The 27,525-nt window shown below is 40.5% G+C and overlaps 1 protein-coding gene across 1 annotated transcript in view; it reads right to left on the reverse strand.

Moving 5' to 3' along the window:
* Positions 1-315: 315 nt before the first annotated feature.
* LOC117532903 (LHFPL tetraspan subfamily member 4 protein-like) overlaps positions 316-27,525 on the reverse strand; it is a 36,212-nt gene continuing 9,002 nt past the window's right edge. The window contains exons 2-4 of the mRNA XM_034196500.1: positions 9,021-9,257; positions 7,529-7,545; positions 316-3,021 (exon numbers count right to left, since the gene is read on the reverse strand). Coding sequence (XP_034052391.1) covers positions 2,968-3,021; positions 7,529-7,545; positions 9,021-9,257 — 308 coding nt within the window. The 3' untranslated portion in view covers positions 316-2,967. The remainder of the gene's footprint in view (positions 3,022-7,528; positions 7,546-9,020; positions 9,258-27,525) is intronic.

Consider the following 27,525-nt stretch of genomic DNA (forward strand, 5'->3'; position numbering starts at 1 on the left):
GCGGAAAGAGAGGGGTTTTAGGTTGCCATAAGGCTGTTGACGGTCTTATTATACATCCATTGGTTGGTTTTATGGTTTTGTGGCACATTTGTACAGGGTGGAGAGGTGGAGTGAGGGAGAGAGAGAGAGGTTGAGCGATGGAGAGAAAGGGAGAGAGAGAGAGAGAGAGAGAGAGAGAGAGAGAGAGAGAGAGAGAGAGAGAGAGAGAGAGAGAGAGAGAGAGAGAGAGAGAGAGAGATTGAGCGAGGGAGAGAGCGTGTGCAGCGGTCTGCTTGCGCACAGAGCAGGAGTTTGTGAGAGAGCCGGCTTGAGAGTCAATTTCTCTTCAAAATATAATTGATTGCCAGCCTCCCTTGTCCCTGGCTGGCTTGCTAGCTCGTTGGTAATGTAACTGATGTCTTCTAATGTGCCTGCATCTGGCGCTGAGTTGCCATATTCCTTTTGTGAGCTCTTTTTGTTCGTGAACCACTTCCTGATATCCATTGTTGCAGATAAATATAAATGATAATAGCCAAACTAACCTAGCAAGAGTAAACTGACAGGCTGCTGTGCCGCATCTCACTTTAAAAAACACACACGACTCAACCCAGCGAAAAACCAGTCTCGTGCGAAGATTTTCACTCAGAATTTCATTCAGAATTTCCTAGCAAAAGAAAAAAATGATATTAAAATAATTTTTCAACATAGTTTAATACAAAAATAAATATTAGGACAAAGCCCTACAAATAACAACGATAAACATAATAATACAAAAATGTAAATGTTTTATTCCGCCCTGATTAAAACAGCGGGCCCAAATCCTGGATAGGCTTTGGCCCGCCCATGACGCCGGGTCTGGATGCACTAATAATTTATACAGGCCAAAATCTGGCTGGAATAAATATTTTACTTTAAATCAACCCATTTAGCAGATCTCCCTTGAAAAAGAGATCAATGATCTCAAGGGATACACCTGGGTAAATAAAGGCTTGAAATGAAATGAAATTACATATTTTTACAGAAAGAAAATCCATTGGTTGTTTGTAGCAACTTATAATAACCCATATTTGTGTATTTTCATAGGCGCCAGGCACTAGTTTTTGTTATTATGAGAGGGCAAATTAGGATGTCAGAAAGCGAAGTAAAGGAGTGGGTGGATGATTGGGTCCCCCAGAAGACCAAATATCAACATTAAATGTCTTTATCTAAATCACTTAAGTAACGTGACAGACATATGTAAGGTAAATTATATAAGTAGGCTCCGTAACCTACATTCTGTATAAAACCCTAATTATTCTAACCCTAATCCTAATCCTAACCCTAATCCCTACAGAAAAAAGGATATTTTCCAAAACATAACGTATTTTTACCTAAACCTAACCAAACTGTGACATGCTGGTGTCCTGCCATCGGTGGGCTAAATTAGGGGAAATCCTTTAGGGTTAGGGAGTTTGAAAAAACATCCTATGTGATGGTATGGGTTGGAGGACTCGTTGGTATTACATGTAAAATCAAATCGTTCAGATGAACTGCCAATTGTTTTATATAAATAATGATTCCATCAGATTTCTGAAGATGAATACTTTTAATAGTGCATCCCTAACAAATTGTAACATGAATTACAGTTTAATATATATGCAGTCCAATTCCTAATTGGATTGTAATTTCAATGTGATGTTGCCCGTTAGAAATAAACTGCTGCAGATTACCTTTGTGTGATTGAATTGTTCATTGAAATGGATTAAATTACCTCTCAGGGCTTACTCTATGATTGTGTGACCCCTGTTCTCCCCCCCCACCCCCCCAACTGGGCAACGCATTCCAATTTCTCATATGAAACAATAAACTGTCTGCTTTTATGACACAAGTAATTTCTGTGGGGACTCAACACTGGTTTGGTTCTGCAGGAGGGTCAGTTACAGTGAAATACTGTTTTGAGAGCGATAAGAGCTCTGGACTCCAGCCAACTGTCGTAATGTGCAATTGCAGCCTGTCACATGTTCAACTCATACTTGATATCATGACAATCGGTGTCATTGACACAGGCAATTGCCTACAGAGGCATCATCAACTGTGCTCATAGTTGACATGTTGACTTACAGACCTCATAGCGGCAGCGGCAAACAGAGTAAAGTATCTCCTTGCTGGAAAGAAGCATTTGCTATTTTTTTGTATACGAAGTAGCGTAACTTCCTGGTTATTACAGTAGTTCTCCCATTAGCTGTGCCAAGCCAATCACTTCTGTGTTGTCTTGTTTGTCTGTAGAGTTTACAACCTTTTTGTTGCTGTTGTAGCAGGGACAAATATTTCAGCGCATTATTCAACTCATATGTTTTGATCACGAGCACTGATAGGGATGGTGTTGATTGTGGTGCTACATCATTGTACATTGTAATTCTTTGAGCAAATATAATCTTGGTATTATTGTTGGGATGTCACAATGCTACATAAATAATACTTTTTTGATATGTCTATGACTTTATTTTCTGTTATGGTATTAGTACTGTAAAACATGCTGGCTATTTTATAGACTAATTCCATTATTATTGGACTTAATGGGCCTCATAAAAGAACAAAAGAACAGTTCGAACTGATTCATTTAATATTACAAATTAATTCATGAATTCTATGTCAGGTACAGTCACAAACAGATACTATGCATCCTGCACAGGGAGAAGAAAAACTCTTATGAATTTGTTCAAGACATTTTGCTGAGAGGATGCCATAAACCTATTTTGTTGAGAAAGTTGAGTGTTAAATGCACTGTACAACTTGGTTTAATTTCATCTTTTTAGTTTATCCCATTGTCTTTAGCTGTATTTTTTTTATCTTACAGAATCCTGTACACTTGGTGTCTGTATTAAGATTGGGTGATATCCTGATCATTGGGGATAAGAGAAGAAAAGGGCAGAAGAAAAGAGAGGGAAAGAAACAGATGTAGTAAAGAGAAGAGAATAGGAATGAAGTTGTCCAGAGCCATTGTTGCCCTCAGTGAAGACGTTGTACTCCATACCTCGGCTCTCTTCTGTCCCGCACTTCAATCTGAAGAAAACAAAAACAAGACAAATAGTGAGTCAGAGCCCAAAACACTTTAAAGGGGCCCTATTTTGGGGGAGTTTTCCCTTTTTGTAGTGTTTGTGTTCATGTAAATGGCCTGCAGAGGCTAAAATCCCAAAGCTCTCTCCACACATCCCCTTCTGCAAGGAGCACCTCCAATGGAGTCCTTTGTTGACGCTGTGACATTATGCCATCACTATATAACACTCACACTTTTATTGGCTACCTTCCAATATATAGTATGTGATATTTCCCACACATCTCTTGGTTAAATAATCACAACAGAGCCGGCCAGCTAACTAATCAGAGCAGACTGGGCTCTGGTTTCAGACAGAGGGTGAAAAGAGCTAGGTGCTGCAGCACAGGCAGTATGAAAAAAATAAAGAGCTTTTGGAACATCATAAATCAGGTAAACATTTCAAAGTAGGAGCACAGATGGCATTATAGGGACCCTTTTGAACCTATTTTTAAATAACCAATGACAATATCCCTGTTGGGTGCCTTAAGGATCTTTCAGATAAAAGGTGACACTACTGTGCACTACTGTGCACTGAAATCCATTCCCAATGGCTTGTGCCACGCAACAACTATTTTTGCTCAGCAAAGCGCTGTGACTAATACCCATGAGGCCATTACAAACAAGTCAGACAAAACAATTATGAAGAAATTCACTTATGTGTTCTATTCCTGAACTGTACAACACAAGGTTTGCCCTGTATTGAGACATCGAGGAAAGCCCTGTCTTGGAAACACATTTCTGACTGAGTAGGCATACAGGGTTAGGTACTCTATCAGGTGTGTTTTAACAGATAGCTTGTTGCTGGCAACAACAAAATGACATTGATCGCTAGAAGTTTTGTAAACTCGGCCTTTTCCTTCTCTTCCCCAACTTCTCCATATACCTATTCAGATGAGCGCTGAACTAACTGAAAAGCTAGCACAAGTCACGTTGTGTCTGAAAGGGGCTTTATAGATGGTAAAGCTGCTGTTCCATTTATTTCTATGTAGGCTACAGATAGGGATGGGTATCGTTAAGGTTTTAACGGTACTACTACTTTTATCGATACCGCTTATCGATCCGGTCTTTTAACTGTACTTTTATCGGTTCTTTTGGAGAAGAAAAATTAGGTAAACTAACTAAACAAATTGTGAACAAAACTAATATTGCTTTTTATTTAAATTAAATAAATAATATTTCACATCAAAAGAAACAACAATGTTTTAACAATTCGTATTAAATAATCTGATGACAGAACTGTAAACAGAATAGCTGAAACTTTAACAAACTAAATAACTCAGTTTCCTCTAATCATTAACCCATGTTTGTATAATTGAGTTAACTCCGTGTGTTGCTGCTAGCATACATAACACCTGACGTGGAAACGTTACTCGTGGATGGGGCTACAGAGCTGCTAGAAAGACAGTCGAAAACGGTGCATTCCTCCGTCTGAATGTGGAGCACTTTTGCTAAATATTTAGACAAATTGCTCGTGTTACCGCCCTTACATGCTAAACTCTTATTGCACTTTTGGTAACGAGCATCGAGACGGGTAAAGTTGAACCACACCTCAGAGCGCGTTCTCTCCGCCATCTCCTCCATGTGTGTGTGTTTCTACATGTAGCAGCCGCGTGTGTTTAAACTGCCCCGCCCCCTCGCACACAGGCGGGAGAGAGAGATCTCTCGTCTGGATTGAAAAGATCGAAAATACTCACAATAATCATAGACGCATTTTGCAGTCTTTTTGCATATTAGAAACGGAGTTGGTGACACTAAAACTGCAATATAATGTTTGTGTAGCAATAATACATAGTCTATGACATATTTTTTATATTTTTTAGACCGATAACGTTGGAGCTTAACGGTACCACGGTCTTTAATAATTTAGCCCCGGGGCCCGTTTAATACCGGGGCTCGGTACCCATCCCTAGCTACAGAAAAGGTGACATATACTGTACATTAACAACACATTTGCAAACTTTAAAAAAGGTAAGGAATAAGTCAGATCACAATAATAGTATTGAAAACACGATTAACCTGTTAAGCCCGAGAGCCCGAGGTTTTTTTCGTCACGAAACTGTGTCTCAAGGCTTCTTAACATTTAACCTGTTAAGCACTGAGCCTGTTTTTCAGGTCTCAGGCTCGAAAATGACATTCCCAGAACAAAGGACCATATCTTCCCTTCTAAAAGGGGAAAATTAATAATCTTTTTTCCCAAAGTAATGATAAAGCTGTGAGTTGGATGTAGAAAAGTCAGAATCAATATAGATGTTTTTTATTTTAAAGAAAATTAAGATTGAACATAGTAAAAAACTGTAAATGATAGTGTCCGTCCAACAATTATTTTCTACTTATAGTGAAAACTAACCTTGGATGATGGTAAGGTAGACTAAAAGCTTTAGGAATCCAAACTACAACATATAATAAGTACCCTGTATTAAGATTGATGCAAAACAAGTGACATTTGACCTTTTTAGAGAGGTTTAGCAAAACAAACTCCACCTCTGAGGTGATTTGGGTGGAAATGGCCGTTTTTACCGTTTCTCTGGAACCCATATGTCGATTTTGGTGATTGACATCTATTTTTGACCGTTAGAGCCAATATAATTGAAGGGAAATTTCCACATACACCTTACCATTGAGAAATGAGAGCTATGCGCATGCAGTTTTGCATGAGAGCGAACCTATCTTTCGCTCTGACATCTGGAAACGGAAAAGCAGTTTTATTGCTTATGGATTATCAGAAATAATTTCAAAGGGACACAGACACATTGGATTAACCTATGGATTAACTTCAGCAGCGTTTTTATCGTTGTAATGCCATTAAGGACCACTTTTGACCAGACAACGACAAAGGTGAGCCATGTTGCCGTTTTTAGCTACCTAGCGCCACATGTTTTGATGTCTGTTCTTGTTAATATATTCGCGAGTTCTTATCATGGAGTGATGATGTATGTACCGATCGATTCTGTGTCATCTCACAATGCGAATCGATGGGTTGGGCGTGCAGCTACGATAAGTAATAAGGGTGTTATGAGTGAGTTTCTGTGCAGTAATGCATTAGCATTTTTTCGCTCGTCGCTAATTCATAGGCTCAGCGCTAGCTTTGTGGGTTTAAAAAAAAAAAAGCGGTGGTTAACAGGTTAAAAACCTATTAATGTGTCATACCCGATTAACGGGAAGAAACTCAGCTAACTGACAATACGAACCGTTTTTACCGAAACAAAACACAAGTCTCACAAGAAGCGTCTAAATGAGCCCTGAGTGAAAGAATTATACGCACTTAGCACAGAACTCACGGTAAAAATACCTTTATTACTTATTGTAACTGCACATACAATAAATCAATTAGCAAGCTGGGATTCCACAGATTCCAGAAATAATTATCATCACTGAGCGATCAGAACTTGCGACAGGGGAAGCGAAAGCAGACATCACAACATGTAGCATTACGGAGCTTTCACGGGACATCGTTTTACCTTAGCTGTTATTCTGATCAAAACTCGTGTTCAATGGCATTACAACGATAAAAACGCTGCTGAAGGTTAATCCACAGGTTAATCCAATGTGTCTGTGTCACTTTGAAATGATTACTGATAATCCATCTTTCCATTTTTATGTCAATAACGGAGTTTTCTTATTAGCTGCTATGATAGCCACCAGAGTGTATCGCAGCTTCCGGTTCCGGGGCATTCTGGCAACGCATCACTCTATTCACCAATGAGTAATGTTTAGATGGATTTTAGGAACTTCCCCTCGATTCAATTGGCTCTAATGGTTTAAAAGAGATGTCAATCATCAAAATCAAACCAGGGGGGCCAGAGTTATGGAAAATGCACCCAAATCACCCCAGAAGTGGGTTTCTTTTTCTAAATCTCTCTAAAAAGGTCAAATGTCACTTGTTTTGCATCAATCTTGATACAGGGTACTTATTATATGTTGTAGTTTGGATTCCTAAAGCTTTTAGTCTACTATCCCATCATTCAAGGGTTGTTTTCAATAAGTAATGTTTTTTTTTTGGAAGGACACAATCATTTACAGTTTTTTACTGTTCAATCTGAATTTACTTTAAAATAAAAAAAAACTATATTGATTCTGACTTTTCCACATCCAACTCACAGGTTTATCATTGCTTTGAGAACAAAATGTGTTCTGGGAATGTCATTTTCGAGCCTGATTCCTGAAAAACAGGCTCAGGGCTTAACAGGTTAAATGTGCAATTATGTCATAGTTAGGATGTGATGACAACAGCTCAATGATACTGGTTGTCATAGTAACAGAGCAGTCTTTCCTGGTCAAGCTTTCAAGGTGCACATATAAGTCAGAAAGAGCAGGAACATTTACGAAGTAAAAGCAGAATAAAGCATAATGTCCTCTGAGGTGTTTTGTCCCCAAAACAAAAATGTGCGCTGTCAAAACGCTCCAAAGCTAATGAGGCTCTACAAAAGCATATTCCTCCAACATGAAAAATGTATTAAGCAAAAGTGAACTTACCCTTGACACAGCAAAATCTGCAACGACAAAAGAGAAGAAATGTTTTGACATAAACACAGTGAGGCAAGAGCAGAAAAAGTGCATATGTGTGTAAAACATGAATCTGCTTGTGTAAGTATGAGTAAAGTCATCACTAAAACACTCATTTTCAACTTCTCTAGCTTTAGTCCATAGTTTTAATCTCTTTCATGTGTTTTACGTGTTTGGTTCATTTTATATTTTTACAGTATATTTGAAGAAATCCACACATTTGTTCCAATTATTGACCTAATTCAGCTTTCATGGACTGTCCACAGGTTTTCCCGTAGTTTTGTTGATATAGAAACATTTACTTCTATCTTAAGAAATGTGAGCGAAACACAAGATGCTTTAGCTGTGTAAAATCACTGAGACTGTCAATGAGGTTAATCAGATAAAAACAGAAAAGACACGCCCACGCTCTGGAATATCTCCAGTTACCATGGAAACCATCAGGGAGATAGACCGTCGGAGAACCGAGACATCTTATGTCACTTTTCTCCATCTCACTCCCCCTCGCCTTTACTCTATCCGTCTGTACATCTCTCAGTCTATTTTGTCTTATGTCAAATATCTCTTTCACTCTCTTTGCTGTTGCTCGTTGGGTTTATTGAGTCAAATCAAACACATAATCCTTATGTAAGAAGACCTTTTGTTGTTTGCCATTGTATCTGTTACTCTTGCCCGTCCACTACCTTCTTTTAGCATTCCTTTCTTCCTCCTTCTCTTCTTCTCTTTTCATATAGCTGAAACAATGCAATTGAAGGGCCCTGATGCAACATCATGCAAACTGTCAGAAACCCTCTGGAGGACGTCCTCCCGCTCTTGAAAACAGCACCGAAAGCAATTTGGTTGGAGTTACTGAGGTCAGGTTGGAGTGCAGTCATTGCAACTGGTGTTCCTGTTAATGGGCTCACAGTTAAGACCTACAAATAAAATGAAGATTGACCAGGCATTGAGTTGTTTTTCCTGTGATCTTTTTTTCCCTTTCTGATTTAATAATCAGGTTTATGCATCGCATTGTCAATCTCACCTGGACAAATACGGCGGCTTGGTCTGAACCATTATTCTCCATGTACCAATATAGCGTCAGTTTTGCATTTGGATCGCTGCATCTAGTTGCCTATAGCAATTATAAATGAAAGGAGACAGTCATTGGATGTATTATAAAGAACAGCAAAGTCAGCGAAGGGATGAGGTCGGGGTGGATTGATGTCCTTCACTTCAATTTACGTATGTATTTTCAATTGTTTATTTATTCGGCTAGGTAATGCGGTTTTGCAGGATTAAATAACGTCATCTCAAAACCCTTGAAATTGCCTTTTTTTTTTACATAATGGACCTCTGTGTTGCTATGTTTTTTCTAGCAAGTATCGCAACAAAGTTCTAACCTACAATACAAGAAAAATGCTGCCCACATTTTCACATCACCTGGATTGTTAATTTGTAAGATTGCAGATTTTTCGCCACTAACCTTTGTTGTCTATCTGCAAATCATCAAGATAGAAATCTGTCTGCCGGTTGCCAAGGACGAAGGCCAAGAAGGAGAGGATGAGGGCGTCCAGGATGCCCATGATGGCCAGCATATAGGCCCAGCGTACCGAGCAATCGCCCAGTGAGTATTTCCCGGCATGCTCCCCGCACATGTCCCGGATCACCTCGGCGTCCCATCCGTTGGGGAAGATCATGCAACCCAGCACCAGGCACACTCCTGCAGCGGGTCACAGAGAGGAGAGAAGCAGGGTTATAGTGGTTGGATATGTAGAGTAGAAGAGATTTTTAAAGTTTCAAACACCAGAGAAGATAGGAAGTTCAGTTGGTTAAAGGGAATAGGTGGATTTGGTGGCTGGATTTTTATAAACCAACAGCTTTAAAATGTTGCTTTCATTAAGTATTCTGATGCCATTACATTCCAGAGGTCATGAGTATTCAACTTCAACATGCCTAGGTTCTGTAAGCTGACACCAGTAGTGTGCAACCAATTGTTAACACATTTGGGCAGTGTGCTTTATTCAAGCAGCAGACTTCAGTCAAGTTTTCTCTCATGCCTTTTGACACTAAAGGGTCAGGACAGAACAGAATGAAAGGAAACAGCTCTCTGTCAGGTGTATATGGGGGTAAACAGTGAGACAGTAGAGAGATGGAATACATGTAAGTACTGTATAGATTCTCCCCCTGTAGACATCTAGTAGGCCTATGTGTCAGAATTTTAAAACAACATACACACAAACAAAAGTGAGTGCGCAAATAGCCACGCTGGAGAAGCTGTAGTACAAAGCCTCTCTAGGGAAATGCTTACATGCCATTTCGATACTACAACAACAAATGGTAATCTATACTTTACACCTCATTCATCAAAGTGAGCATCACTGTGGAGCTGATGGGGCCATTTGTACTTGCCCAACCAGCACTGTTTAAACAGCATTCAGCCTGTGCCTGAAGGGCTGTAAGTAAAGCACTGGCTCCACTGGGAGATGGGGAACACACATGGCAGACGTCATACTGAATCTCCATTCCAAACCAGACATGTCTTTTCCACGGGCAACATCACTTGTGATACACATAAAAAGGTCAGACAGATTTGGCTGAATTGGTGATTATCACGCTTCAGTTCAATAAACGTTCAAAGGATTTAACATCCTGATCTTCATTGGTGTGCAATTGTGAATGTTTAAGTGGCCATGTGTGTCTGTTTATGTTGGGCAGCATTCAGACACAGTTGTTCCTTTGTGGATCGAGGTGTACAGTAACACAGAGAGATCACTGGCTAGAATGTACTCAGAGGATTCTGCTAATCTCCATGCGAAATATGAAGCTGAATCTTTCTGGTGGCACCCAAGCCTAAAATCTTAACAACAAGTTTGGACACACAACCGATACATTCTGTTTTAGGTGAAAAAAACATTTCCCAAACTTAATGCAAAATTGCAAATAAATAGCTGATTTCACAAACAATGGATCGTACCTCATAGGGGAAGGCGATTCCAAATTACTCACATATAGTTACTCCAATATTCATCTATTTTTGTACACATTATGGGATTTGACAACGCAAACATGTTAAATTGGCTTTTACAAATTTGCCCTATTTTGAAAAATGTCAATTAGGGTTAGGGTTGGGGATTTGTTGTATTTTTAGCTGACTTTTTAAACTCCTCCTCGAGACTACATTTCCGTTTAACTCGCAATGGTTTAATTGCACTTTATGCGCACAAAATATATAAATTCAAACACTTTCAAAGGCTTATGTATTTTTACGTTTATTTTCCAAAACTTCTAGAGCCTGGATTTATTTTTTACCTCAAATTCCCAAACTATCAAGGGGTTCAAGGTTCAATTGGAACCATAGATCCCTTTTGAACTTTGTCATTGTTTTTCAGCATTAAAATGTGAATAGTACAGTACATACAATATTACACACAAGGTACATTAATGCGATGTGCTACTATTCAGGAGAAATACAGTTTTGTTTCATTGTCCTTTTCAGTATAGATCTTTGTGGGACTACACAATGTCATTAGTGAGCACAGTAAGCCCTTGGGGTAAACATGTATAAGCCAGCACTGGCAGGACAACAAATATGTCAAGGTTTTTACATAAGGGGACATTAGCTTGAGAGGGGTTGAAGGGGTTTATTGTTTTTGAGATTGTGTGGGTTATTGAACTACCAACAGTATACAAATATATTATAGTAAATAAATCCTATACCTGGAAATTACTCAGCATTTTCCAACTTCCCCTTTTTTTGTGTTTGTGGTTTGATGCCTGAAATATCTGTGATGAACAAAAGCTTAAGAGATTTCTCATGTAGTTCTACTACATAATATATGTCAGTAAACAATGATCCCACTCGTGAATGTTCGAATCTTCTATGTGTCAAACTGGTTTTGTTGTAAGTGACTAAATGAACTACTGAACATCTTCACACTAAACATTAGCGGCCTTTAGCTTAGCAGCCATGCGACCGTGAAGTGGTTAATTTATAGCCTAACGTTAGCTTTTTTTTACTTCAAGAATTATAAAGTGGTGTTAATGTGTGGAGATTATCACGCCGGACAAAATATGGTACATATATCATTAATGAGTGTTTGCTACAGGTCTTATTTTATGCAATATTTAACAGGGGGAGACGAGGACAAAGAACTCTGACAAGAAGTGAACAGGGGACGTTGGTTGAAGGTAACCCTATCCATTAAGCCACTAGATTCCCTGAATTTATTTTATCTGAAAGGGGAAGACTGTTAAAGTAGAAGATGTGATGGATAGTTTGATCTAATCATTACATGCATTTTAAGAAAAGGCAGAATGGCTTGATGTTATGGAAAATGTGTTAGTCGTGTCTGAAAGTGATGGCTCTGATTGTATTACACTGTCACATTAGTGATTCCCTCTGAAGGCCCTGTGTTTCACCCACCAGCCATCCATCATGAGAAAATGGTGGGTGGTGAACTCATGGCAACAGATAAAGGAGGATATCAGATTAGCCACCACCTCTCTGTGTAAAGCAGAACACCATGCAAATATGAGGAGTCTAATTTCAGACAGAGACCGTTTGGAAATGGGAATTCTCCTCTGACAAAATGATAGCAGGCGTAATGAGAGAAGGTAATGAGAAAAAGTATAATGACAATAATACAATAAGTAATGAGAGAATCGAAGAGCAATGGAACTAATCGTCGAGGGAAATCATCATGTTATTAGCTTATTTTATGACCTTTATACAAGATGTTAACATAAATGAGATATGATAAAATAATTAACTGAGTAATGAGCTGCAGGTAACATGTTTTATGGGTTTTCGATTAATGTTTCCCCATCTGACGTGAAACTGATTCAAAGTTATTGAGTATGGGCTTTTGAAAATGTGGCTGTGGAACCCTGATAGGCAAAATACTTCAGCCGATCATTAGCCAATCATTTTACTCTGTTGTAAATGTTATTAACTTGTTTTGTACAGTTTAAGTGGTGGAGAAAACATCATTATTTTCCACCAGTTAAAACATATATTTAAAACCCTGAAGTCTTTGCTCTTTCAATGCCCTTCTAGTTCCTTAGTTAGGAATGTGTGATAGTCTGTCATTTTGAGCCTACTATTTTTATTTGGTTCTTCCTTGGCCCATACAGTCTTCCATCAAGTTTCCTGAACATTGGGCCATTAGTTTTCCATAACTATTACCTCCTTAGAGGAGTCAATTATTTTGTTGGAGCATTTCAAATCACATTTTCTATATTAGATGATGTTTGAGCATGGAATATAATCTTAGTTAGTGGTGTAATTTCATGTTGTGGAAAATACTAGGGTGTTATGAGTTGCTCTGGTCATTGGTTTGGTCAGTATTTGCAAAATCGTACTCATCTCTGAAGTCATTGCAGAGATCTCGGAAATAGGCTACATTGCTTAATATAGGTCTGCCGCTTTTAACTCTTCTGGGCTCACAAGGGTCACAAGGGTTTGAATTGGGTAATATTTTTTCGACTAATTTTTGCATTTACAAATCACATGGAATTTGTGTTGAAACAGGGATGAATTAAATGACATGCTTCTTCAATGTACATTTTACATTTGGTTCGGATTAATTAATAATCGAAACCGATTTCGAACCGAAGTCGATTTAAAAAAAGTCTTCCGTCCACACGGAATCGGCTCAAGAAATGTGTCCGTCCAAACAAAACTGCTCGAAACCGCTGGAGAAGCTGTAGTACATATGCTGACCCCCGTAACACAGATAAGGTGAAGACTTGGCCAGTTCCACGGTCCGCCACAGAGGTGCGTGCTTTTCTGGGTCTCTGCTCATATTATAGGAGGTTTGTGAGGAGTTTTGCCCAGCGTGCTGACCCCCTCAACCATCTGACGGGAAAGGATGTCCCTTTTCAGTGGACGGCGGATTGCCAGGGGGCATTTGAGTTTGTGCAGCATGTTAGGTGTGAAGAAGACGCACACCACGCCTTACAATCCGAAGTCTGATGGCATGGTAGAGAGGTTTTTACTATATGCTTTTCATTCATAATTTTAGCGGGAGGGAGGGGGAGCAGCGCTGAGGAACAGCAGAGTGCGGGTTGATAGGTGTCTGTGTTGACATTCCCCTTATTGTGCGTCAGCAGAGGCTACAAGTGTCTTAGCTAGGTTCAAGTTAGACAACTAATGTCTGGGTTAGTGTTCATGACTTCATGTTTATGTCATCTTAATGGTTAATCTTAATACACAAACATGTTCCGTGCTTTCCAATAGTTTAAAAATAGTTGTATTCCACTGTTAAATAACCTGTTCAATACAAACATGCCACTTTAAAAATTAAATTAAATGTCTGTGAACTGATATTTGCTTAGTGAGCTTATTAGAGGATGTTCCCTGAAAGATTGTAAAATGTCAATGAAGATGTCAGACTTAGTATATGTGTTAATAATTACATACAATACATGGAATTTGTGTGTTCCAAGTGAATCTGCGGCCCCCTGGTGGCCAGTACATAAATTACACTGAACAAAAATATAAATGCAACACTTTTGTTTTTGCTCCCATTTTTCATGAGATGAACTCAATGATCTAAAACATTTTCTATATACACAAAATAACCATTTATCTCAAATATTGTTCACAAATCTGAAAAAATGTGTGATAGTGAGCACTTCTCCTTTGCCGAGATAATCCATCCCACCTCACAGGTGTGGCATATCAAGATGCTGATTAGACAGCATGATTATTGCACAGGTGTGCCTTAGGCTGGCCACAATAAAAGGCCACTCTAAAACGTGCAGTTTTGCTTTATTGGGGGGGTCTGGGGGGGTCCGAAAACCAGTCAGTATCTGGTGTGACCACCATTTGCCTCTCGCAGTGCAACACATCTCCTTCGCATAGAGTTGATCAGGTTGTTGATTGTGGCCTGTGGAATGTTGGTCCACTCCTCTTCAATGGCTGTGCCAAGTTGCTGGATATTGGCAGGAACTGGAACACGCTGTCGTATACGCCGATCCAGAGCATCCCAAACATGCTCAATGGGTGACATGTCCGGTGAGTATGCTGGCCATGCAAGAACTGGGATGTTTTCAGCCTCCAGGAATTGTGTACAGATCCTTGCAACATGGGGCCGTGCATTATCATGCTGCAACATGAGGTGATGGTCGTGGATGAATGGCACAACAATGGGCCTCAGGATCTCGTCACGGTATCTCTGTGCATTCACAATGCCATCAATAAAATGCACCTGTGTTCGTCGTCCATAACATACGCTTGCCCATACCATAACCCCACCACCACCATGGGCCACTCGATTCACAACATTCACATCAGAAAACCGCTCACCCACACGACGCCACACACGCTGTCTGCCATCTGCCCTGAACAGTGAAAACCGGGATTCATCCGTGAAGAGAACACCTCTCCAACGTGCCAGACGCCATCGAATGTGAGCATTTGCCCACTCAAGTCGGTTACGACGACAAACCGGAGTCAGGTCGAGACCCCGATGAGGACGACGAGCATGCAGATGAGCTTCCCTGAGACGGTTTCTGACAGTTTGTGCAGAAATTCTTTGGTTATGCAAACCGATTGTTGCAGCAGCTGTCCGAGTGGCTGGTCTCAGACGATCTTGGAGGTGAACATGCTGGATGTGGAGGTCCTGGGCTGGTATGATTACACATGGTCTGCGGTTGTTAGGCCGGTTGGATGTACTGCCAAATTCTCTGAAACGCCTTTGGAGACGGCTTATGGTAGAGAAATGAACATTCAATTCACGGGCAACAGCTCTGGTGGACATTCCTGCTGTCAGCATGCCAATTGCACGCTCCCTCAAAACTTGCGACATCTGTGGCATTGTGCTGTGTGATAAAACTGAACATTTTAGAGTGGCCTTTTATTGTGGCCAGCCTAAGGCACACCTGTGCAATAATCATGCTGTCTAATCAGCATCTTGATATGCCACACCTGTGAGGTGGGATGGATTATCTCAGCAAAGAAGAAGTGCTCACTATCACAGATTTGTTCAGATTTGTGAACAATATTTGAGAGAAATGGTTATTTTGTGTATATAGAAAATGTTTTAGATCTTTGAGTTCATCTCATGAAAAATGGGAGCAAAAACAAAAGTGTTGCATTTATATTTTTGTTCAGTGTATGTGGCTCCCACCACCATCCAAGTTGCCCATCCCTGGTATAGGGCGTACGCACGGAGCCGCAAGCGTGTCGTCTCCAGACTTACCCACTTTGGGAGCCGGTTTCAAAGTTTATCGGTTTCGGGCTCCGAAGCCGTTCCGGCTTCGTTTTGACGAACCGTCTATATACAATAAAGAACTTTAGCAGATACAACTGAAATCGTCTCCGTGTGGACGGGGCCTAAATCGTTTAAGGGGGCACCAATGGGGGTTTAAATAACCCCCACCTTCCTACAAAGAAAAGCTCTTTGAAGTTGTTGGGGGTTTTCACTTTTTCTTCTTCCCCTCCACTCTCTCAAGACACCTCATCTGGACTTGTAGGGTAACTTCAAAGGAGGCAAGAGAAGGGATCGGGCAGTTAAGGTGGATGGGAGGAAGCAAATAGACACTGAGAGCTGAAGAATAAAAGGGAGAAAGGAAGCAAGATGGGTAACTGCTGCTCCACACCATTATGCCATTTCTCTCTTCTCAGCTCATCACTTCCTGTCATTTATTTGTATCGCAGCATTCACAGCCCATAAGCTGTTAGAAACAAGACATCAGATGGTATCAACAAATGAAGACATTTGGAAATACGTTGCCATGACACGTTTCGTGATCCAACCAGGTAAAATGACTGAGTGAATGTATTTATAGTGCCCCGAAGTTATTTATAGGCTTATTACACAACCATCTTGTCAGACTTTCTTAACTACATGTCCACACGGATTTCATTTTCATCTTCATTCCTGAGAAACAGCCAAAAATCGTTACATAAGGACTTTTAAAATAACATCAGTGTTATCACCACACTTTTTTCTCTCTATTAATTTGACTGAGCTGAGACCGGCCTTGTTGCAGCGGATTGGAGGGGGGGCTTCGGGGTGAACCTTTATATATACAGTCTATGGGGTTTAACATGCGCTACATGCCAAGACACCATGGATGTATAGAGAGAACTGGATACATCGTTACATATCTGGACAGATACGTGTTGTTACTGGGTAATTGATTTAGTTTGTAAATTCTTAGTAGGGGCCCCTCATTAAAGATCACTTACATGATAATGTAGCCTTTAAGTGAAATTGTATTGCCTCTATTATTATAAAAACATATCCAGTGTTATATATTCCACATTGCCATGATATCTCTTCCAGTGAAGAATCACATGACCTCAGAAGTTTTTGACTTACAGGATGACTTTTGATATTTTGTAGAAGGTAAAAGGGATTTCTAACTGAACTGTGACCTTCTGTAACCGGTTTAAATCACCGGCCTCACTGTGCAAGCAGTGTGAAGTTCAGCACAGAGCACCGGAGTGTAAAGGGGTGAACATGACTCCATTAAGGGATCACTATGTCCAGTCCATAATGTAATAAAGCTGTCTGAGGTCCGCCCTCCCTCTGCTACTGTGTCTAGACCTTGGCCTGCTGTCCTCCAGCCAGGGCCGGACTGGGACAATAAGTCAGGCCGGGAATTATAGACCCTGCCAGGCCACTACCAGTTTTCTTTTGTGCCATTTTCCTGGATGTATTTGTCAATATTTACAGCGTTGCTGCCCGTAGTGATAGCCCTAAACTATAAATCTACTACCCCAGAATAAACATATGGACATGGGTTACTATTTAAAAAAAAATTAGGAACCTATCCATGTGAACATATTTTAAGTGGAGGTGGACCTCAAATTCTCTCTAAACCCCCCCCACCCCCCCCGGTTAGATTTGTTTTTTCAATTATGGACTTAAATGCATCAATCTGGTGCACTTTGAGGGGGAAATAAAGAGACTATACCCATATGAAACAGAACTGTATACATTTAAATAATCATACAATCATAAGAACATGGCCATAACCAATAACATATCCAATATGAAAAAACATTGAAACTTGTTTATTTATTTGTTTTTGGTTCATTTATAGTTGTGAGTGTGTCTGGGCTCCTGAACCAGCCTCTCCTGTCTCCCTCCTCTCCCTCCTCTCCCCCTGATCCTCTTTGAGGCAGCAGCAAAGACTAGTTTTACAGTAGGTCTCAACAAGTTTTAAGTTTATCTTACCTTTTTTCACCTAGTTAAATTGTTATTATTATTATTCATGCATATTTTACTAATCACTCCCCCTTCAAATGGAAATATGTGTTTACATAAATGGTGACCAAACCATTTGAGACCCACAGTGAACTTAGACTAAGTTAACTATCTAAACACTCAGAGTCCTTTACCTCACCTGAGCTGTAGTTATCAGTCTCTCAGTCTGACAGCAGAGGACTCTCCTCCACCTTGTTGCCAGCTCATTATATCCGTTAGCGCAGCTAGCTAGCACCAGATGCTAACAATAACAATACACGTAACCGCGCTTTCTCTCTCGCTCGCTCGCGCCCGCCACACATACACACACCCTCCCGAGCTTGAATGAGAGACCAATCGAGGGGTTTGGTGTATGATCTGTATGAAAGTGTTCATGTCGGCAGGCCACATCATGTAGACAGCCAGTCACCCTCTGTGAGGCAGAGTCAGACCCACATTTGCGCAGCGTTGCGTTCACAATATTAAAAAAAATCCTCAGGCCAGCAGGCCACTGAACAGGCCAGGCCATCGGGAAACCTCCCGGTCCTCCCGATGGCCAGTCCGGGCCTGCCTCCAGCTATCTAATGGACGGCCTCCTCGCTGATATACACAGCTTTTATTGGACGTGGGATCAAATCTGTGTGTGTGTGTGTGTGTGTGTGTGTGAATGGATTTGAGTGTGAAGATGTTTACAGCTTTAATGGCAAATGTGAAATTATTACCACATTATGCCAGGATTGTTTGTTTTTAATGATTGAAGGAACATATAGACCGTGAGTCTCTCAACTCCAGTTGCTAATTGGACTGTAAAACAATGACTGGCACATGTAAAAAAACAGTCCTGGCCCGGATGTACGCTTGCTACACCGGAACCCCAGAAATACTGTCCATTGTTGCTGGGGACAAATCTGACTGTTTGCCAATGGGTTACGAGACTGACCTTATCTATAATCTTCACCTAACTTTCTCAAGCAATCAAGTTTTATAACCTTAACCATGCCTTGACAAAAGTCTATTGGCCATCTCTAAACTTGTCATACAACATATCAAATTGGCATTGGATGCAAAGAAAAAGAGTTGTCATTGAACTATAGATATTTCGAATCCCGCCTCGGCCGCCACTGCGTCAGGCCGTTGTGTCCTTAGGCAAGACACTTCACCCGCATTTGCTCCTGTGGGTAATGTCCGCAGTAATGACTCTTACATGTCTAATATGTGTAATGTGTAATTGTAAAGTGCTTTGAGCACCTGTAAAAGCGCTCTAATAAAAAATGTAATGCATTATTATTATTATTATTATTATTTAACTTTGAACATTAACTTATGTACGTTTGTGGCATTATGAACACTGAAAGAAAAGTAAAAACACAGCAACATTTAGTTCCAGAAACAATATTTGACGTTGACCTGGATTATCCAGGCAGTGTAATGAATCCAACCAAAAGTGTTTACAGTGAGGTGGAGTATCTATCTATCTTGTTATAGGTACAGTATGGTACTATCTCAAAGCCTGGATTACAAGGTGAATGCATTTGAGTGAACAAGCAACTACAGCAGGTGCAAGAACATACTAACAATGAACAAATCAACCCCCAGCCTTCCTTTCATTGCATAAAAAAAAAAAACACTTGCATTTAAATAGCTATTTCACTTAAACAGGATATACTGTATTCTGCACATTTTCAGGTTCATATTTGCATGTAGTGTCAGTCTACTGTGACATGTCTCCATGCTTTAATGTTCAAAAATGTCTTTATTGTTCTCATACTGCCTGTGTTGCAGAACCTCTTTTCACCCTATGTCTGAAACCAGAGCCCAGTCTGCTCTGATTTGTTATCTGGCTGGCTCTGTTGCGATTGCTCAATGTACAATGTGTTGGAGCTCTAGCCAATTTAAGTGATGTCACTATTTTACTGAAGTAAACAAAGCAGTCCAATGGGGGACTTTCAGGCAGGGTGCTCCTCTCCCCCTATTAGGGAGACCATTTGCTGTACATTTACATGCACACAAAACGATATAAGGGAAGGGAAAACCCCCCAAAACACAATAGCACAATAGTTCAACTAGTGTTAGAAATGCATTCAAGGGAATTCTAGTCAAACTAGCTAAACTGAGTTAGTCAACCTCTGAATAAACATTGTGCAATATGCATGAGTGAAAACACCCTTGATCTTAATGTGATCATGATGAACCGTGAGCACCATCATTGTCTTTAAGAGAATCAAGTTTGTTTAAAATTGTGAAAAGCCTGAAAGAGAATGAAAAATATATCCTTTGAAATGGAGGTTTATATGTTATTCAGATACATTGTAATGAGCAGCATAGACGATGTATAGCAGAGAAATTTAAATATTTCCATACGTTAGGGCTTTCTCCTTTCCTACTGTTCTCTCTGTTACGCACACACACTGAGTGACAATGCTGAGAAGGGTCAAAGGAATCCATTATTCAGCTGTTGGGGTATTTTTAGTTGCACCCCAGTGACTTTGGAATGATTTATTAAGCGCGTGATAATTAAAACATGTACGTTTGGTTGGGAAAAGCCAGCCAGAAATCTCAGAGAGAAAGAGGGAGAAAGGCGGGGATATCCCTCGGGGAACCACTTCTCTCTGTGTCTCTCTGTAGTTCTATATTTAACTCGACCACTGCAGCATCTATTTAGCGCTTCTACTGGAAACACATGCATGTGGGCGAATCAATCTATACATACGTGCACTGGCGCTACCGCCAATGTGAAGCTATATATACATGGACAAACAACAACAAAAAACACCTAGAATTACAATAATACAAGAAAAAAATGCAAATCACACTGGCTCCAGAGAAGAGAGAACACATTAGTATTAATAATTCAGGTCTCACACCATCATAAACACATGTACCCGCTGTCTTACATGCTCATGTGAACAGACGCATGTTTGGCCACGCAAACTAATGTGCGAATACACACAGACACACACATAGCAACAAGAGCGTATCGTCATCCACGCGTTGATTCTCATTCTCTCTTTCACACGCTCTCTTTTTTGATTGCTCTGCCGCTTCACTGTTGTGGTGCATGTGAAAGAGTGGGAGGGAAACAACAAAAAACTGCCAAAATGAAAATATTGCTTATTGGTCAAACACAATGTTTCTCCTTTTCAGAACAAAGACTGACATAAGGGTTATACTTTAATGTAATGACAAGCAACTTTGTTTAGCGTTCCATTTCAACAACAACAACAACAACAACAACAACAACAACAACAACAACTGTAAAGGGCATTACATTTTGGGGTATATATTTATCATTATTATAATAATCAGTTGTATACTTGATTCTGATTGGTCAATTTGGACATTTCAGAGGTGGTTAATTATCGTTGCTAGGGAAAACAAACAAACCGTAGTCAAGGGACTATGTGCAGTCATATCAATCTGCGGAAAGATGTCCGGTCGATTCAATGTCAGCTTTGGATAACAAACATTAGTTTTCTCCTTCAGAAAACACCATGCAATTATTTTTGAATATTCATTTTAATGTTTGTGGAGAGCACACAACTTTGTTTTCATGATGGGTAAACTGTCTCCAGTAAAGAAAAAGAAAACAAGAGAAAGAAAGAGGTTCAACGACAGATCGCTGGACTTCAGAGAAATTAAGAGAAGAAGACAGACAGGAAGCAATTGAACACCGTATGGATTCGGGATTGTTTAAAGACTCTATAAAGGAAGATATCATGTGAAAAGTCCAGGGGCCTCATTTATAAACGGTGCATACGCTCAAAAGATGGCGTACGCCAGTTTCTACGCAATGTTTGTGATTTATAAAAAACAAACTTGACGGGAAAATGTGCGGTCCTCCACGCAAACTCTGACCCATCCGTACGCGGTACGCACACAAACGGGAGAGACGAGAAACTGTGACACCGTTGGCAGAAGGAAAAAAGAGAGAAATATGTGGAAATAATACCATAAATAAAATGTTACCTCTCATTTATCATATATGAAGAATTAATTTTAACAAATTGATTAAAGCCAATCTTAAAATGATTAAACAAACGCCTGTTTCCTCAGTGCACACAAAAACATAACTTGGTTAAATAAATACGGAAATGTTATTGATCACCCCTCGATTATGTTCTCTTGTTAAGAAATGTTTTCTCATAAATGATGCGGTAAGCAGGAGGACAGCATTACTTTAAACTGATGCCGTTTTGCATTTCTATAGGTTGTAGATACGAGCATGGTTTTATATACTATCACGTTTAATCATGTTTTGTGCCGTTCTCCAATACTTGATAAGTCGCTCGTAAAATTAGGGAGGTATGGAAACTAAGAACACCATATGTGGTCAATTGTACAGCTGATATAACACAACACATACGTTTTATTTCCTTTAACTGGTGGATATAGGGTTGCTGCGGGGGGGGGGGGGGGGGTTGAGATGCACAGGCTGCAGTGGAGACGCTGCACACAGCTGATCGACAGCTGGAACACAAACCACCAAATACGAAAACATAATTCAGATCCAGTCGTCATGACTCCACTCCGGAGGGATTCCCCGATCATTTCTTACAGTTTCTCATCAAGGGGGGGGGTCTCCCGGTACAAACACACTGCCTGAGGAAGGCTATGTGTATTCTTTTTGTCATTAACCTTTTTCGGACCACTTATTTATTTATGTTGGTGACGATCCGACCTCCATGCTGCTACTCTGGTTCAAACTGCATCCAACAAACAATATGATTTATCTCGACCTCCCCAAAATAACCAGAATCTGACATGGCGTGTTTCTCAATGTCATGGAAGGATACTCCAGAGCCACTATTTCAAGGATGCTACGTCATCGAGTCCCGCCGAAGGACTGTTCCAATGTCCAGGCTCCTTGGAATTCTACCGAGCCCGGCATCCTTCGTAGCGAGAAATGTCGAGGCTGCACATGTGTATCCTCCACGGTCTTAAAATCCCCACAATGCTTTAAAGCATTTCCTCCTTGTTTCTTGTCTGGTCCTTCTCCCTGTGTTTTCCTCCATGTCGTTAGTTTCCCTGGTGTGTCTGATTGTGTTCACCTGTTGCCCTTGTGTTTCTCCTCCCCTGCCCGGCTGTTTCTTGTCTCGTGATTACCCCTCCCTGTATTTAGTCTTGTCTCACATGTGTTCCCCTGTGGATTCATTGTTTGTTTGTTTGTCCTTCCTCACGCTTCTTGTTTGTCTTTCCTGTCTCCCTCCATGTTGGTCACGGTCAGTTTTGTTTGTTAATGCTACCTGGTGCTACTTGTGTTTTTTCGTGCCATGTTTATGTTCATCAGCTTTTAAATAAAGCTCGTTTTTGTTTCTAGACCTTTTACCTTTTTTATAGTCTGCATTTGGGTCCTACCTTTTCCACAAACCGTAACACATTAATTCTGAAAATATTCCAATACAAGAGAAAAACAAGCAACACTGAGCTTAACAAAAAATAATTAGACAGTGTACAGTAGATAGCATAGCTACCTTCTAATTGGTATAAACTTGTGTTCTTTCAGTAACTGGCTCATTAAATTGCCAAAAAATGACTTTGTATGCACATTTCTGATCCTATAAATCCAACAAAAATGATGTTGGATGAAACCCCAATGACTGAAGTGAAACATGAGGCTTGTATGTAATTTGGTATGCGCTTATTATCTCAGCTCCTCCAAAAGGACTGCATTTATTAAATCCCTTACATTGCAAACCATAACCATGTACAGTCAGTCACAAAGGAAGACACAAGTTGAGGGAGTGTCAGAAATAAAAGTTATGCACATTAAAACATTAGTTATACGTTTCTTGGGGACATAGATGCTCTGGGGGCATCTAGTGTGGCTGGGTAAGCTCATCATGTGACATAAGGACATGCATATTAATGAAAGTGTGCTCTGAATATGATGAGGGCACTTTTTCACCTGCTTTCTTTGGCTTTGGTCATTCATCAATAAATTCTCTATTAAACGAATAATGCACTCCTAGTAACAGCTCAGTATAAAATATACTTACTTGAGGGAAGAGAACATTGAATCAGAGAATTTTATAATGCATGTTTTTTTATATAAAAAAATATTTGTTATTTCAGACATTTAGCAAAGTCTAACTATAATGATTCACAGATATGAGCACTAACTGTTGAGTAATAAATAATTTAGTTGAGTGTTTCATATTCAGTAATTCATCAATTAGAAGCAATTATTAAGTGGCACAGATCTTTAAAAAAGTCAATGTTGTGGAACTGTTTACATTGCTGCCAATGGTTTTCATTTCATTATTATCGTTTCGTAATCATTTTTTGAGTTTCTTAAATTAAAGTAAAAGTGATTTTGCACTGTTTGCAATTATCTGTACGTAACAAAACAATGCTACTTTAGATATTTCTTCATTAACTTAACTGAACATCAAATCATTTGTAGATTAAATCTTGGAAACTACTCGAGACCTACATTTTACTTTGCTGTGACCAATTTAACCCTCAACATTAATGTATGATATAAATTCAAACCTTTTGTGGTAACTACTCAGCAATCACTGATTTTCTGTATATCCTGGCTTTGATTACTACTTTACCACAGAGAAACAAGAGGCCAAGCAAGGCGGTTATCTGCCATACTGAGCGCACACCACACTTCAATTTATCAATAAACATGATTTCACTGTTGTAAAGCCGGCAACAGAAAACACCATTCCCTCCACTCCACTAGGGGTCTCTGAGTTCTGCTTGCTAGCCCTTTGTCTGTCTTGCAGGATCCTGGTTGTTAAGTAGCTACACCTGGGTGGTTAGCATATAAAGCTCACTACCTTCCCACAAAGTTTACTCGGACACAGCTATAGTTTGGACTTGGTTTCTGGTCATTTTCACACACGCCTACTGTACATGCTCAGATGACTGAATGACAGAGGATGACGACCCAGAATTTAGCATTGCAAGGGCTCCTTTGTCAAAAAGCAATGTGATTTCCCGATTTGGATTTCAGTATATTTAGAATTCATGTATACTGTATTTATGACAACTGTTTTGTTCAGAAGGATAATGTCCATATATTAACACCACTTTGGGATTTTTTAAAGCGTAGATACAATCCGAATAAATAAAAAGCTATCAGATGGCTGAGGACACCACCGTTAAGCTAACGGCAGTCGGCATGATGACGTTTGGTAAGTTATTTAGCCACTCGTTAGCAACCGTCCTTTTCAGATACATAGACAAATGTAAGTGTTGGCTTTATAAATACGCAACTACTGGCTTGCATGTTAGCCTAACTTTATAACCTTAACCCTAACCAATTGATATTTTATATTCATGCTCTCTTTTCTACCACAGTATTTCAATTTCTTTACACACTTGCACACACACTCAGGTTTTTTCTCCCAGGGCGGCTCTTCCCCTGTGCCACGGCCCATGTCCTGCTTAGTTCTGTTTAATATTGCAACAGACAGGAAAAGGCGTGAAAGAGGCAAGAGCGGATGAAAGACTGAGAGACCGTTAGAATGCTGAATGGCTTGTGTGCTACTGGGCTATCTGATGAGAGAGTAGAAGAAGATGTAGGAAGAGAACAACACATAGAAACAAAACAGATCTCTTCGTTTCTGTAGGAAAAGTCACTTTCTTGCACTAAATTCATCTTTGTTAAAAAAGGTGAATTAGATCTAACACTCTAGCCGTTTTCCCAGGAGCCTTTTTCGATGGACTTAATCTAAATTTCAAGCAAAGGTGTGAGCAGTGGAGCTCTTAAAAGATCTTACGGGAAATCAAGCCCACCTCCTTGTTATTTTTTATGTGAAAAAATACATTTCAGTCTAGATTTTATGCGTAATATAAGCCCATTATTCACTAAATACAGTCACACTTTATTGCCAAGAGTTATGAGTGCATTAACCTGATAGGCCAACTTTGGCTCCTTTTCAACTGGCCCATCCAAGACACACTGTGACACTGTGCTCTGCCCAGAGCTCTGCATCCCAGTGTTTTGGCTTTGGTGCCATTTTCCCCTCACACATTAAATGTGACCTTTACTAAACCAATAAGTCCCATTAGTTCAGCCAGCCTGGCCTTATTCCAAGGGTGTCGAACACAGACGCTTCGTCACAGGTCCTGGCGTCTGATACTGACACACAAGACACCCAAAATACTGTTTTCTGAGGGATTAATGGAAAGTGAAAGTGCTGACATAACAGACCTCCTTCTGCGGACTAATATCATTGGAGGGGGTACTACAGAACGTTCCTAGAAATGTTCTGTTATAGCTAGCTGACGGTTACCTTAACCCTAACCCCAGAAATAACAGGCCATAGAATGTAGAAATTGACAAATCAAAATAAAGTATTCAACAAAGCAGTGTGATAAGAATGCATTAAAAATGTAAATGGTCATGACAAAGCTTTAGTATGTCGTGATTTTTTCAGAGTTTCCGCAATTGAACGAACCATTAATCTAGAAATAGGACATGTAGCTCCGCCAGAAAAATTGCCGTCCTGTAAGCAGGTTCAAACTATACTTCCAGTGGACATTAGGGAGAGTGGATGTAACAAAATCCTCATATGGTTAACATGTCTGATTTACTTTCCTGTTGCAGTAGCATGCTAGCACTTAATCATGACCTGGGCCCAGACTGCTCCCTACATTTGGCTTTGATTTAGACCACCAGCAGTTACATTTGGCCCTTACTGTATTTTGTGCAGTGCACTCCATCACTTCACAGAGCCAAGAGGCCTGCCGCTACGCCCAGCAGGGCAGAGTGGATGATTTAACGATCATCTCCAAGGTGGTGAGCAGCATTAGGCTTGGTGCCAAACCCATTAGACAACGTACCTCTGCCACACATCATGCACATCCACTGGAAGGACAGTAACACCTTGTGAAGTTTTAACAACTTTGACGTGGGTTACGGCCGCCGCCTCCTCTCTGCCCATTAACCTTTCTGTAAGTGTTTGCAGCTGTGTGTTATATGTATATGAGCTGTGCCATTGCACGGACGCCATTGGATGCCGGCTTCCTGTCCCTCCCCCGGTAGGCGTGACCGAAGATCTGGATTGGAGCATGCCGGGCCCGACTCTCCAATCCCCACACACACCTTCCGGGGAAAACTACAAGACCTCGTGCACCGCAGTTAATCGACAGAGGTCTGAATCTGTGGCAGACGGCTCTCGGTACTCTCTCCGTACATTCTGTGCTAGTTCTGTTAACAGTGGTTAACTAGGTTGTGTGTATATTTGTGCTTATTCTTGTAACTCTGTTTATCTTGTAATACAACATTAACTGTGGTTAATCTGTAGCCAGGCTGTGAGGAATTGCGGTATCTCCTTCTCCTTCTTCTTTTTTTGCCTGTTCCAGAAACTCCACATTCCATTCCGTCCTGCCTGCCACGTCCAGCCCAACCTCCGTCTCAGCCCTGCTCCACGTTCTCCCCACTCTGTTCAGAGTTTGCTTTGTCCCCTGCCTGGTTTTTGTGGACTTATTAAATCCAGTCTTTTTGACACTTCACCTAAGTCTCCGTCCCAGTGTTCTTGCATAGCGGGTTCAAGTTTTGTGTCTCTTTACGAGGAGCTTAACAGAATAACTGGCCAAGAATGAACCCCGCAGGATCCGGAGCGGATTCTACCCCAATCCTTCATGCCCTGTCAAGTCAGAGTTCCCTCCTGGGTGAACACGAAAAGCTCATCCGAGCGTTGGTTGAGAGTAACCGGTCCATGGCTCATCATGTCTCCGAGTTGGCGTGCCAGATCTCCGCTCTCACTACCTCGACGGTAGCATCTCAGGCCACTCCCAGTCCAGCTCCTTTGCCCTCTCCTCGCCAGGATT

This window comes from Gymnodraco acuticeps, unplaced genomic scaffold (assembly GCF_902827175.1).
Source record: "Gymnodraco acuticeps unplaced genomic scaffold, fGymAcu1.1, whole genome shotgun sequence".
Taxonomy (NCBI): domain Eukaryota; kingdom Metazoa; phylum Chordata; class Actinopteri; order Perciformes; family Bathydraconidae; genus Gymnodraco; species Gymnodraco acuticeps.